Source organism: Peromyscus eremicus, chromosome 20, assembly GCF_949786415.1.
Source record: "Peromyscus eremicus chromosome 20, PerEre_H2_v1, whole genome shotgun sequence".
NCBI classification, from domain to species: domain Eukaryota; kingdom Metazoa; phylum Chordata; class Mammalia; order Rodentia; family Cricetidae; genus Peromyscus; species Peromyscus eremicus.
Genome location: NC_081436.1, coordinates 61,373,522 through 61,386,435, shown reverse-complemented (window position 1 = coordinate 61,386,435; position 12,914 = coordinate 61,373,522). Strand labels below are relative to the sequence as shown.

The window sequence follows — 12,914 nt, the reverse complement described above, 5'->3', positions numbered from 1 at the left end:
GAACTTTCGCCACAATGCTCACAAGTCTCTCTAAAACCCAAAGCACAGCACTTGAGCAACACACGCTTTTTCATTGTTAGTACAGTGCTATGATACACAGCCTACTAGTCACTTGGTTGGCATCAGCAACTCTACAGGAGTTTTCATCATCAACCTGCTAGACCTAGCATGGCCTCACACTATCAGCACCATGCTTAGCTATGCTGCCCTAGAGCAAAAGGCACAGGGAATTAAAAACAAAAAACAAACAAATCTGTAGCTCTGCTCACGCCACATTCAAATCACTGCATTTTGTTCTGTCTCTTAGTTTTCTGGCATCTGTTTTTTCTTTTTCATTCTCCATTGTCCACATGGATGTGTGACCACAGACCCCCTTAAGGTCACATGTCTAACCCTGACCTCCTAAACGTCTTTAGATGCTCCTCCATAAATAAATAGCAGCTTCTTCTTGGAAACCTTTGGGCTGTGACGACAGCCCAGCAGTTCAAGGTGCTTTGTCAAGGAATCCTGACAACTCTCACTCCACCTCTAGATCCCAAGTAAGAAGAGAGCCAACGCCACAAAGCTTTGAGTGCCGACCTCCAAATGTACTCCATGGCACACACACACAGACACACACACACACAAAAAAAAACCTTTCGCTTTCTTTCTGAATTTGATCTCCTGCATTTAGCCATTAGCAAATATTGCTGATTCTACTTGTAAAACTAAATCTAAGATATCCAGAACCTTAAACCTTTTAGCCACAATTCTGTCTTCTGGTCAAGTCACCAAGCTGTCCAACACAGCCACTTTAAACACCTCCTAACCCCATCTCTCCATCCCCCTTTGCCTAAATCCACCTCAGCTAAAACTGCGGAGTCTAGTGATATCACCTCCACTTCTACAGCCGACAGCTATTTAACCGTAGCAATCTCACCTCCACCTTTACTCCAGCTGTTCCTATCACCACCACAAACACATCAATTACAGCTCTCCCTTGACTATTACCATCCAGAGGTCATAAGCTTTTCAGTTTCTACTTCCTTCAAGTCTATCAAATCTGTCCCTCTTTCCCATTTTCAAGAGTTCAAGTTTGCTTTGTATCTAACTTGGACTATACATTAGCCTTTATCTGATTCTTTAAACATCTCTTTTCTGTCCATTTTTCCCTAAAACCCCAATAATTTGTTACTAATTTTTTAAATAAAAATGCCGTTCACCACCTCAAAATTCTATTGGTATTCAGTTCAGGAACCTCAGGCAAGGACACAAGCCACCCTGTGTCTGCCTATCTAGGCTTACCACCTGCTACTCTAATACAATCCTCCCCTCTTGGCTAAATGCATTTTTCTAGCATTAATGAGATTCTTCAAGACGACGCCTGGTACCACAGACAGCCATCCCCTCTCGCCCTCTCACAGACACCACTGCCTCAAAAGTTTTCCATATTGTCAGTCTGATCCCTGACCACTGTGCTATCCCAACAGCATATATGCCTTTATTTTTTAAACAAAATTATACCATAATCACTGACTTTTCTTGTCTCTGCTCTATTAATAAACTATTTGTTCTTACAGGGAAGGGACAAGAATTTTCAAGATATCAGTATTTCTTCTGAATTAAAATGCCGAGTCTATTTTCCAAAGTTAAATTACCTCTACAGCCATGATGATAATAGCAGCTTTCTTTTTGATTGTTGAATTAGCAGGAAGATTTATTAAAGAATGCACACCCATCCCAAGACTGCTAATTGGTGGAAGATCAAGCCAGTCAGGATCCCTGATTCCTCCCATGCAATCTTTGGCCATTGGGTAGATAGTACCATTTCCATCTCGAAGAATAATAGGAGATTCCTACAATGAATGAAAAATAATAATGCTTGATCCCAATCAAAAATGATTATACAAACCTATTGTGAACATGCTTGCCAAAATTCTAAGTACTTAGGAGGATAAAATATAACAGGGTGAGCAAGAGTTCAAATTCAGCCTAAGGTAGAGACCCTTATCAACTCTCCCTCTCAAAAAAAGGAAGAAGAAAAAAAAAGGGGGGGGGGGGTAAGAGTAAATACTGACTTTACAATATGTTTATTTATTTTCAAATAAACTACTCTCATAATAGAATGTGTTCAATATTTTTAATTCTCTAATAGGCAAACCCTAAGTGGCACAAGATGCCAGTCTTGTATCTGCTCTTAAAAAGTAAAATGGACTCTTACCTGTCCAGCAGTGAAAATAGCTACATTCCTCTCATTCTGACCAAGAAAAGCAGTGCTGCTCGTCGGGAAATTATTTTCTTGTTCGGCTTTTCCTGTAGCAAGATCAAAGATACAGTACCGTACCCAGTTTCCTGTCTTCAAAACAGCGTGGACACCTTTCGAAGACACATAAATGAAAAGAAAAATAGAAAAACCTTACACACTGGCATCTACTAAATTTTAACCTCTCCAACAACAGTTGTGAATAAATCAGCCACATTTAATCTATTATGCTTCATGTCGGGGCAAGAACTGTTAAGTCACCAAACAACTTTATCGCATTTCCAGATGCAGCAGATGTAAAGTGGAAAGACCTGACCTTACCTTTGGAGTCCACATTCACTGCTAGAATTTCAGTCTTCTCTGGTATGCACAGCTTTTTAGGGGTCCTCTGAAAACAGTCGGGAACTTTCGGTGTGCCACCTGTTTTGACAACCTGCCAACAGCAAAGGGAATTTTGCTCTCACTGTAACAAACTCGGTGAGTCCGTCCCAGAATTCACTGAGAAGCCCTGTACACAAATACCTGCAGTTCATCAATTCTAAGTAGCCTGCCGTCCCAGAATTCACTGAGAAGCCCTGTACACAAATACCTGCAGTTCATCAATTCTAAGTAGCCTGCAGTCCTGCAGGAGCGAAGAAGGGTCAACATCCGGGCCAGAGCTGTTCGGACAGTTCGTGTTACTGGATGTTCCTGGAAACTTTACAGCAACATAGGCACCATCCACCTTTAGCACCTGGAAACAAGAGGCAGATGCAATGAGTAAACATTAAAAACAGTTCCTATGAAATTAACACATAAATTCTGCTTTCCAAACGGACTTACTACTCAATACTAAAGACACTTAAGTCCTTCTAAGTACGTATCCTCAATGAGCACTACGCTGTTACATTAACCTGAGCCTGCTGGCACATCCACATTCAAGACTAAAAGAGCCACTGCTGACCATGATCACCAGTGTGAGCCATCTACTGACCAGACCTCTCAGCTTCCTTCTCTATGACTCTAAGCAGCATACGTGATAGAACGTTCTGTTTCATTTGTCATGTATCCTAGGCTGGTCTTCACTATGCAGCTAAGTGGGACCTTGAATAACTTCTGGATCCTTCCACCTCTACCTCCCAAGTGATGAGATTACAGATAAACCTGGCCTAGCCCTTTTAGCATCCATGTAGGTCAGCAGCCTAGAAAATTGCAAAGCTCTTCAAATGGGATTAGCATGACTGAGGAAATGGCATATTATTATTATTGTTGTTGTTGTTTTATTTAATAAGTTTAAATTTCCAGATACGTAACTTGTGGCCATACTCCTGTCAAACTGGGGATGGGGTCATATGCAGACAGACAGTCAGGACATTTCAATCTCACCTCTTCTACTTAATACTTATGAGTTTAAACCAGGTGAATTCAAGTGAAACTAAAGTTAATGAAAAAGCCTTCATAAGAAAGGCCTGGCCGGGTGGTGGTGGCGCACGCCTTTAAGCCCAGCACTCGGCAGAGCCAGGCGGATGATCTCTGTGAGTTCAAGGCCAGCCTGGTCTACAGAGTGAGATCCAGGAAAGGCGTGAAGCGACACAGAGAAACCCTGTCTCAAAAAACCAAAAAGAGGCCTGTATAAATTGTAGATGTTGGTTTATCATCTATTTCCATTATGTATAAATGAAAACCTTATTTTCAAAGGTCATCCTATTTTAGAAAACTATCAAAAAGCAATTAAAAATAACCCTCCTCTCTTTGCAGATTTTCTCTACTTGTAGGAATATTTAAAATATGGACCAAGGACGAAAGGATCAATTAATAGCATTCAAGCAAATGGCTTCTACAAAGGACAATCTTCAGGAGGAAAAGAGGAGAAAACACAAAGTGGTTCATATAGAGCAATGCTTAACGTCACAAATTATCTCCGACTGCAGTCTCACAGCTCCATTAATGTCTGTATCCAAAGCAATTTCTCAGGGCAGCAGAAATGGCTTAGCAGCCGAGAGCACATGCTTCAGGATCATAAGGACTAGTGCATATGTAACACGGTAAGCATCCTGCAAGGGCCTGGAACTGTAGTTCCAAGGGATTCAGCACGCGCACACACACACACACACACACACACACACTCATGTGAGTGTACATACACACCTCACAAATAAATAATCTTACTTTAAAATAAAAAGTAATATATCTCTCTTCAACTTTTTTGTACATGTAAAATTATCCCAAATTAACCTAAGAACAAAACATCACCCTCCAACGCTCAAGGCACATGTGATGGCTACTCTTGGTGGTCAACACTTGACTGCATCTGGAGTTAACTGAAACGCGAGGGGCTGGGTACACCTGTGAGGAATTCTTTCTTAATTAAGTCACTTCAAGTGGGAAGACCAACTTTTAGTCTGCATCTTTGAGCTGAGAAGCTGCCCCTGTAATCCAGATCTTTTGAGGGAGGAAAAACCCCCTTTAATCTGAGCTACACCTTCTGCTAGCAGCCTACGTAAAGGATAGGGAAGAACAAAGCTCTTCACTTGCTTGCTCTCACTGGCAGGCTCTTTTCCTTCACTGGCATTAAGGCCACTTCTTCACAGGATTTCCAGTGCAGACCTGCTAGGAGCCCGCCTCATGGACTGAACAACCACTGAATCTTAGACCTTCCATTGGTAGACAGCCATTGCTGGATTAGCTGGACCACAGGCTGTAAGCATTCTAATAAATCCTGTCTGTCTCTGTCTCTCTGTCTCTGTCTCTCTCTCTCTCTGTGTGTGTGTGTGTGTGTGTGTGTGTGTGTTTTATCAGTTATGTTCCCCTAGAGAGCCTTGACTAATACAGCACACCATCATCTCTTCACCGTCAGTGACACAAAATTGAGACTAAAGGAAGCACAGAAGGAGACATTCTAAAGGATGCCTTGAAGAAAGGGGTCTCAGACACTAACCATCGAAATCCTCAAGTAACCCAAACGAGGCAGGAGACAGTTAGTAACTAACTCTCATCTATACTCAACAAACCTTGCCGACAGGAACATTCTTGACATCTTCAACAAAAACAACTTCCCGTAGAGACCACTGCTCTTCGTTCACCTTTTCCTCTTCCTTGGGGGCAGGAGTTGATCGACGTCGTTCTTAGACAACAACAAAACGTTAAGTACCAAAAAGAAAACAACAAAAAAAAATCTTTACAGAGCCCATCTAAGCACACCAGTAATGATGTTTGTACAGGAACGTAGAAACTCCTACTTCAATAAACTATCAGTAAATAAAGAAGGGCTACAATTGGTTACTGCCTAACTATACACACATCACTACAAGCTGAGATGAGCCGAAATGTGGGCATGCCAACATTTAAAAAGGAGTATCTGCTACGTTCTTCTTAAAACCACCATATAACTTCAAAGTGTGACTTTCAAGGAGCTTAAAATCCAAGGTACAGTTCTAAGCCTAGCTTTAAAAATTCTATAAATTCTAAGCAAAAGTTGAAATCATGTCATAACCAATATACAAAATAATGAGTCTCAAAAAGACCCAGAACAAAGAGTGGTAGTGGGGTATCTCCTCTGATGACTACAAAGAATTCTACCTATTTCTAACTATGACTATCAAAAACATCTGAGACAATGAACTGTAAATACTGTCTTTCCACTTCAACAAAGTTGTACAACAATAACACAGCAAGAGAACACACAACATCTATAAAAAGGATTTTCAATGTTATTATGTTGACAAGTCAGACAAACAGCACCTGGCTGCTGCTTGGGGCCCCACACAGTGCCCATGAGACTTACTGTAGGGCACTGGGGGCACACTGCTGTCTGCTCGGGGCCCGCACAGTGCCCATGAGACTTACTGTAGGGCACTGGGGGCACACTGCTGGCTGCTTGGAGCCTCCATAGTGCCCGTGAGACTTACTGTAGGACACTGGGGGCACACTGCTGTCTGCTCGGGGCCCGCACAGTGCCCATGAGACTTACTGTAGGGCACTGGGGGCACACTGCTGGCTGCTGGGGCCCGCACAGTGCCCGTGAAACTTACTGTAGGGTACTGGGGGCACACTGCTGTCTGCTGGGGCCCGCACAGTGCCCGTGAGACTTACTGTAGGGCACTGGGGGCACACTGCTGTCTGCTCGGGGCCTGCACAGTGCCCGTGAGACTTACTGTAGGGCACTGGGGGCACACTGCTGTCTGCTCGGGGCCTGCACAGTGCCCGTGAGACTTACTGTAGGGCACTGGGGGCACACTGCTGTCTGCTCGGGGCCTGCACAGTGCCCGTGAGACTTACTGTAGGGCACTGGGGGCACACTGCTGTCTGCTCGGGGCCTGCACAGTGCCCGTGAGACTTACTGTAGGGCACTGGGGGCCCACTGCTGTCTGCTGGGGCCTGCACAGTGCCTGTGAGACTTACTGTAGGGCACTGGGGGCACACTGCTGTCTGCTCGGGGCCTGCACAGTGCCCGTGACACTTACTGTAGGGCACTGGGGCACAGTGCTGTCTGCTCAGGGCCTGCACAGTGCCCGTGAGACTTACTGTAGGGCATCGACGCGCTGCTGGCAATCGAGGAGGCGTCACTGCAGGTGGAAGCTGGAGATGGCGGAGGACCCATTTCTGTTTTGACTGGCTCCTGCTTACTCTCAGGCCTAAAGTGAGAAAAGCACTCTCCTTATAACTAGAAATAAAACAGAACCTTTCAAACAATTTATTGAAACAAGATTATAAGGGAGGGGAAAGTCTTATTCAATGGCTATAGTCTTAAAATAAGTTTTAGGCCAAATATCAATGTAATTAGGAGGCCCACCTACTTAAAAAAAAAAAAAAAAAACACTAAAATTATAAATCTTACGTATAGTGCAATAGGTTTAATTTTTTAAAAGAGCATATTTTTAAGCTCACTGACAAACCCCTGCGCTCTGAGTTTCAGTGTGCACTTGTAACATCAGAAGAAAAGATGTCACAAGTTAATAAACTTATAATCATTACATCAGAATTTTGAACAGCTGTATATATGGTATGAGCACATCATTTTCCCAATGTACCAAAATTTAGCAAAAAGAAAAAACTCCTCCATGTTATAATGATGGTAGCACATTGTTATCAGGCTAAAGGCTCCGTAACAAATTTACTGCATAGAAGAAAAGTGAATGTTGGCCTAACAGTAAGGTGGACCATGTTAGAGCTATGTAACACCTAGAAAGAATACAAGCTAATGACCCACCCTATCTACTCCATCCACCCTACCCATCCCACCCACCCCAAAAAAGGCATCCAGAAAGAATACTGCCGTGTCGCTCTGACCCCCGTCAAGAACTGTATGTAATTTAGGGCTGGAGGGTTGGCTCAGCCGTTCCGAGTGCTTACTGCTCTTCTGGAGGACCTGGCTTGGCTTTCACACACACAGCAAGCAAAGCTTATACATCTAATCAAATGTCTTAAAGAAGAAACTGTCACATACAAAGAAAGCTCAGCAATTTCCCCATTTCTTTTTGTGTGTCCATGCACACAGCAAAGAGTTGAGACATACAGAAGCCCCAGGACTCACTTTGTTTCAATGGTTTTACTGGCTTTTTCCATGCTTTTCAGGCTCTCTGGAGACCGCAGTTGAAATCTACAGCTGTCATTCATATTCCAAACTGACTCCATTAAGACACCAACTTTAGGAATCCCAGCACTGATTGAAAATGCCACTGCTCCAGCATGATAAAGAGGATTATTTCTTAAGCACACCTAGCAAACAAAAGAAATCACAAGCAGGATGATGTACAAACAATGACAATCAGTTCAAATGTATGCTAAAGTGGGTGGGCTTCCTGTGTTTTCCAACACAGCTGACACTCAACAAGGGCCTATTACTGTACCCTTCTCATCCAATCATCTGTTCCCACTTCTAATGAACAGTGACATCAGCGTGTCTGCTGGCAACACATCATTAAAGCTCACACAGCCAGTGTCAGCCATTCCACTGAAGGAAAAGTCAACAGAAAAGGCAGGAGAAACTGGAAATAGCACAACACTTCAAACTAAAATGTGAAGAAGAAACTATACTTTTCTTCCTTTCATGCCACTGTGAGCTATTTCTTCCTGAATTCTGATGCTCATAGGCTCTAATACATGTCTCTATGGATGTTTCCCTCGGAAGGGCCGTTCACCAGCCAGAAGACTCAGTGGGCACTGTAATCTTTTCACTTTAAAAGGAGCAGGGTGTGGCAGCGCAGGCCTACAATCCCAGCACTCGGGAGGCTGAGGTACAAGAAATGCCTCAGCAAAGCCAGAGTAGGATTCCTAAATAAACAAACAAATAAAAAGAGTTTAAACCAGCTCAGGTGTCCATAACTTATACATTTCTCAATGTCAGCTAAAGGACAGGACATATTAAAGGACACTGTAGAACTAAAGCTATGCTCTCCAGCTCGAAGTTGCCCGAGGTTTCGTGGCACTTGTACACTGAAAGCTGGCCTCTGAGGTGACGCTGTCAAACAAACCACAATGGGGGCTTAGTTCTCCTGGAGAACAAGTACATATCATCAACTACAGTTGTAGGCATAAATAAAAGGTCTCAGAAGCAAACCTGGAAGAATGTTTTCGCCAGAAACTTTCAGGAAGAGTAATCCGTGTACCATCTTCCACCGCAGCCCAAACCGGCCACTACGGGGTATGTTCCTACCTCCCTTCCCTTACACCTCTCTCCCCAACCTTTAGAAACTGAACCTACCTAAATCCACAGAAAACGTCTCATGCCAGGCATGGTGGTGCATCCTAGCACACAGGAGGAATAGGCAGGAGCAGCTCCGAAGTTTAAGCCCAACCTAGCTTACATATAGCAAGTTGCAAGCCAAGCTCCAGGGCAGTCAGAGCTTCAAGGTGAAACCCCCACCTCAAAAAATAAAACTCCCCACAAACTTCCCTTAATAAACTCCAACTTTGCTTCACTTTAAAAAAATAAAATTTGGGGTTGGGGATTTAGCTCAGTGGCAGAGCTCTTGCCTAGCAAGCGCAAGGCCCTGGGTTCGGTCCTCAGCTCCGGAAAAAAAAAAAAAAAGAGTATGTAAAAAAATAAAATTTACCAGGCAGTGGTAGGACACACCTTTAATCCCAGCACTTAAGAGGCAAAGGCAGGTATAACTATTTGAGTTCAAGGCCAGCCTGGTCTACAGAGTGAGTTCTAGGACGGACTCACACACAGAAAAACCCTGTCTCAAAAAACCAAAAATAAAATCTAGTAAAAGCTCAGAGACCAATAAATGTTCAATAAAAATACTATAATCGAAATCAAAACACGGATTAATTATTATTAACTGAAATTATGTACTAGCACTTTATTATACTAAATGTATCTTACAGACAAGGAGCAAACCCCAGTCTGGGCCAGAAGAGTACAATCCCTATTTGGTAAATACAGAGTCTAACTATTAGGCTCTGTGGATACAAGGGAAGTTAACCAACAACAGTGCTTACTGACGTCAGCACATCAATGTGTTCTTTTCTGTGGCTCCATAAACACAATCTTAGTTGTACCGCAAGGTACTCTGATGTGATCTATCATTCAGCAACATGTTACTAGTTTATTTACTGAAAACTTTGCCTTTGGGCTTCACTCCTTCCGTTCTGTGAGCCCCAAGATTCTAACTCGGGTCATCACAGCAGAAAGCTGAGCCATCTTGATAGCCCATTTCTACTAAATCCTTAGTATCTTCTCCTTCATTCAACTTGCTAGGCCTGGCTGAGGCATTAAGAGATTATCCACTGACTAAAGAATGAAAGGAACATGGGGCCTGCAGGAGACCCTACACTTTGAAAATCACTTTCTAATGCCACAGAGCCCTGAAACACCAATCTGTAGAAATTCAAGGAAGGATCGGACACAACCTCCTCCTGACAATACCCCACCCACAGAGCAGTCTTCCAACCTGCTCCACTCTCAGACTCCCCTGGGCTGTCAATCACAGTCATGCCCAGCCTATCACTAGGACAACCTCAACCAATGTTCCTGGGAGGGTCGGTCACTCCAGGCTCTCCACTGAAAAAGTACGACTACACAGTTCTTACAGCCAGGGTAATACAGGAACTCAGCTCCAGGAAAACCACACACAGACACGAGACTAGAATCCACAATGACAGCTGCAAGAAAACGACATGGCTACGAGATATGGATACATGCTACTAGAACCCAGAATATTAAAACAGCACTCAATTACAAAAATGCCTGGTAAGAGGAACTGCTCATCAAAGAAAGGAGAGGCTGATTTCTTTAAGAGAAACGATGCCATTTACATCAGTTGGCTTAATTCTAACCACTTACCTGAGTTCCAACGGTGATATTTGGCATGGAGGAAATACCAGCACTGGATTTAGGCTTTTTATTTTTTGCTCTAGCTTTCTCTAACATTTTCTTCCTTTGACTAAAAGGGACAACACCCCTGAAAGGAAAACCACAGACTGGTCAAGAAAGCAGCAAAGCAGCCCACTCAATCAATCTACAATTACTTAGCCATTCACGCACTGCCGGTACACTGCTTCTCCAACTGTCTGCTCTCAGAACAGTACTCCTCTGCAGCTACTTCCAGCTTCAGGGTCTTCGTGACTTTGTTAAGAAATAACTGGAAGCCGGGCGGTGGTGGCGCACGCCTTTAATCCCAGCACTCGGGAGGCAGAGCCAGGTGGATCTCTGTGAGTTCGAGGCCAGCCTGGGCTACCAAGTGAGTTCCAGGAAAGGCGCAAAGCTACACAGAGAAACCCTGTCTCGAAAAACCAAAAAAAAAAAAAAAAAAAAAAAAAAAACCAAAAAAAAAAAAAAAAAAAGAAATAACTGGATCCAGTTTTACTAAAGCTTTAGGAGTAAATTCTACAGAAAAAAGCCGGGCGAAGGTGGAGCACGCCTGTAATCCCAGCACTCGGGAGGCAGAGCAAGGCGGACCTCTGAGTTCGAGGCCAGCCTGGTCTACAGAGTGAGATCCAGGACAGGCACCAAAACTACACAGAGAAACCCTGTCTCGAACAACAAAACAAAACAACAACAACAACAACAAAATCTACAGAAAATAAAACCAATATTCTTTTTACAAATAACTTTTTCTTACAAATAATTACTTTTGATGATCTAAATTTACTGGTATCCCCCTGAAAACACAACAAAGAATAAACTTTGAACCTTATAAACTATAAAGTTATATAAATGATGGAGAAAAAAATTCATGCAATGAATATTTAAAATAACATTATGTCCCATAATTTGCAACTGTGTAAAAGCAAAGTACATGTGTACATACATAAGAAAGGATTAAAACTACCTGAAAATACTATCTGTAGCTGACTTTACATAGTAGGAGTCTGTGTGATTTATTCTGCTTTGTGCTCTCAGGAGGTCTAATAACATGGTTGCCAAGGATACACTGTATAAATTTATTCTCAGTTTGTTAATGCAACTGCTCTGAAGGGAAATTTGTGTCTCTACAATGACCTCAAGGTGATACTCTTCTCTTCAAAACTGCTTTCTATGCAATGAGAACCCTGTGAAAGACACTTACCACCAATATAAATTATTCTCCAGCTGGGCACAGGTATAAAGGGCACAGCAATGTAAAGAAACTATCCGTTCTCCTTGAAGTTCAGAGTAAGTCTGTGCCGTGTGCTCTAACTTAGAAGCCACGGAACTTAAAGTTTCATCCACCCATGTAGCAACCTAAGGAAGATAACAGTAGAGGCTTAAGTAAAAGAAGTCTCTTTCCAAAAAAACCGTGGTCATCAACACTATTGTAAGGCATAATGTATTCTATCAACTCCAAGTCTAAAATGTTTGGAGGTTCACTACAACAAAAACAAGTACTTCAGCAAAGCTTCCTGGAGGCTGGAGAGATGGCTCAGTGATTAAGAGTACTCGCTGCTCCTGCAGCAAGGTTCAGTTCCCACCACCCACATGGGGCTCACAATCATCTCTAACTGCAGTTCCAGGAGATCGGCACCCTCCTCTCACCACCCTGGCCACCCGGCATGCACATGGTAAACCACCACATGTGCAAGCCGGCAAAACACCCACCGTACATATGAAGAAAATGTAAAGCTTCCCAATTAAAACGCAAACACGTTCTTCACATGTAAATCAAAGCCCTACCATTTCTAAGGCACTAACCAAGACTAAACACGCTCCTCTTTGGGAGTTGGGAGAGTGAGACAAGTTCTCACTACAGTCTAGGCTGACCTCAAACTTGAGATCTGCCAGCTTCTAACTACTGGAAGTTGGAAGATCCTCAACTACTAGAAGTACAGTCATGGGCCACCAGACTGTTGCTCTAACAATTTGTAATAGAATTCAATAGCTTTAAAGTCATGCTGATCATCTGAAATGTAATGATGTCAGTCTCCAGCCACACCACCCTAACATGCCTAGCCTCATCTGAAGTGGAACATCAACACGTTCAATCAATCTTTTGTAACCTCTTAAGCCCTTCTCCTGTCTCTTAGCACTTTCCTCTCTAGCTTTTCATAGGTACTTTCTACTTCCCTTAACAGTAGAAAGCCACTTTAAACAGTTTTCTAGACAAGCTGGCAGGATAAGGCACCAGACCCCACCAATGTGTGAGGAGAAAACTGACTCTCAAACGTTGTCATCTTACTCCACACGTGTGCCACATGCACACAATTATACTAAGTAATTGTAAATAGTTTCAAAGTTAAATTATAGTATAAATTAGCCAACAAAAAATTA

At 42.9% G+C, this 12,914-nt stretch overlaps 1 protein-coding gene across 1 annotated transcript in view; it reads right to left on the bottom strand.

Annotated features, from left to right (window-relative positions):
- Ubr5 (ubiquitin protein ligase E3 component n-recognin 5) overlaps positions 1-12,914 on the bottom strand; it is a 120,901-nt gene that overhangs the window by 48,960 nt on the left and 59,027 nt on the right. Inside the window, exons 12-20 of the mRNA XM_059246961.1 lie at positions 11,737-11,891; positions 10,512-10,629; positions 7,755-7,939; positions 6,746-6,855; positions 5,233-5,345; positions 2,832-2,975; positions 2,564-2,675; positions 2,201-2,355; positions 1,638-1,835 (exon numbers count right to left, since the gene is read on the bottom strand). Coding sequence (XP_059102944.1) covers positions 1,638-1,835; positions 2,201-2,355; positions 2,564-2,675; positions 2,832-2,975; positions 5,233-5,345; positions 6,746-6,855; positions 7,755-7,939; positions 10,512-10,629; positions 11,737-11,891 — 1,290 coding nt within the window. The remainder of the gene's footprint in view (positions 1-1,637; positions 1,836-2,200; positions 2,356-2,563; positions 2,676-2,831; positions 2,976-5,232; positions 5,346-6,745; positions 6,856-7,754; positions 7,940-10,511; positions 10,630-11,736; positions 11,892-12,914) is intronic.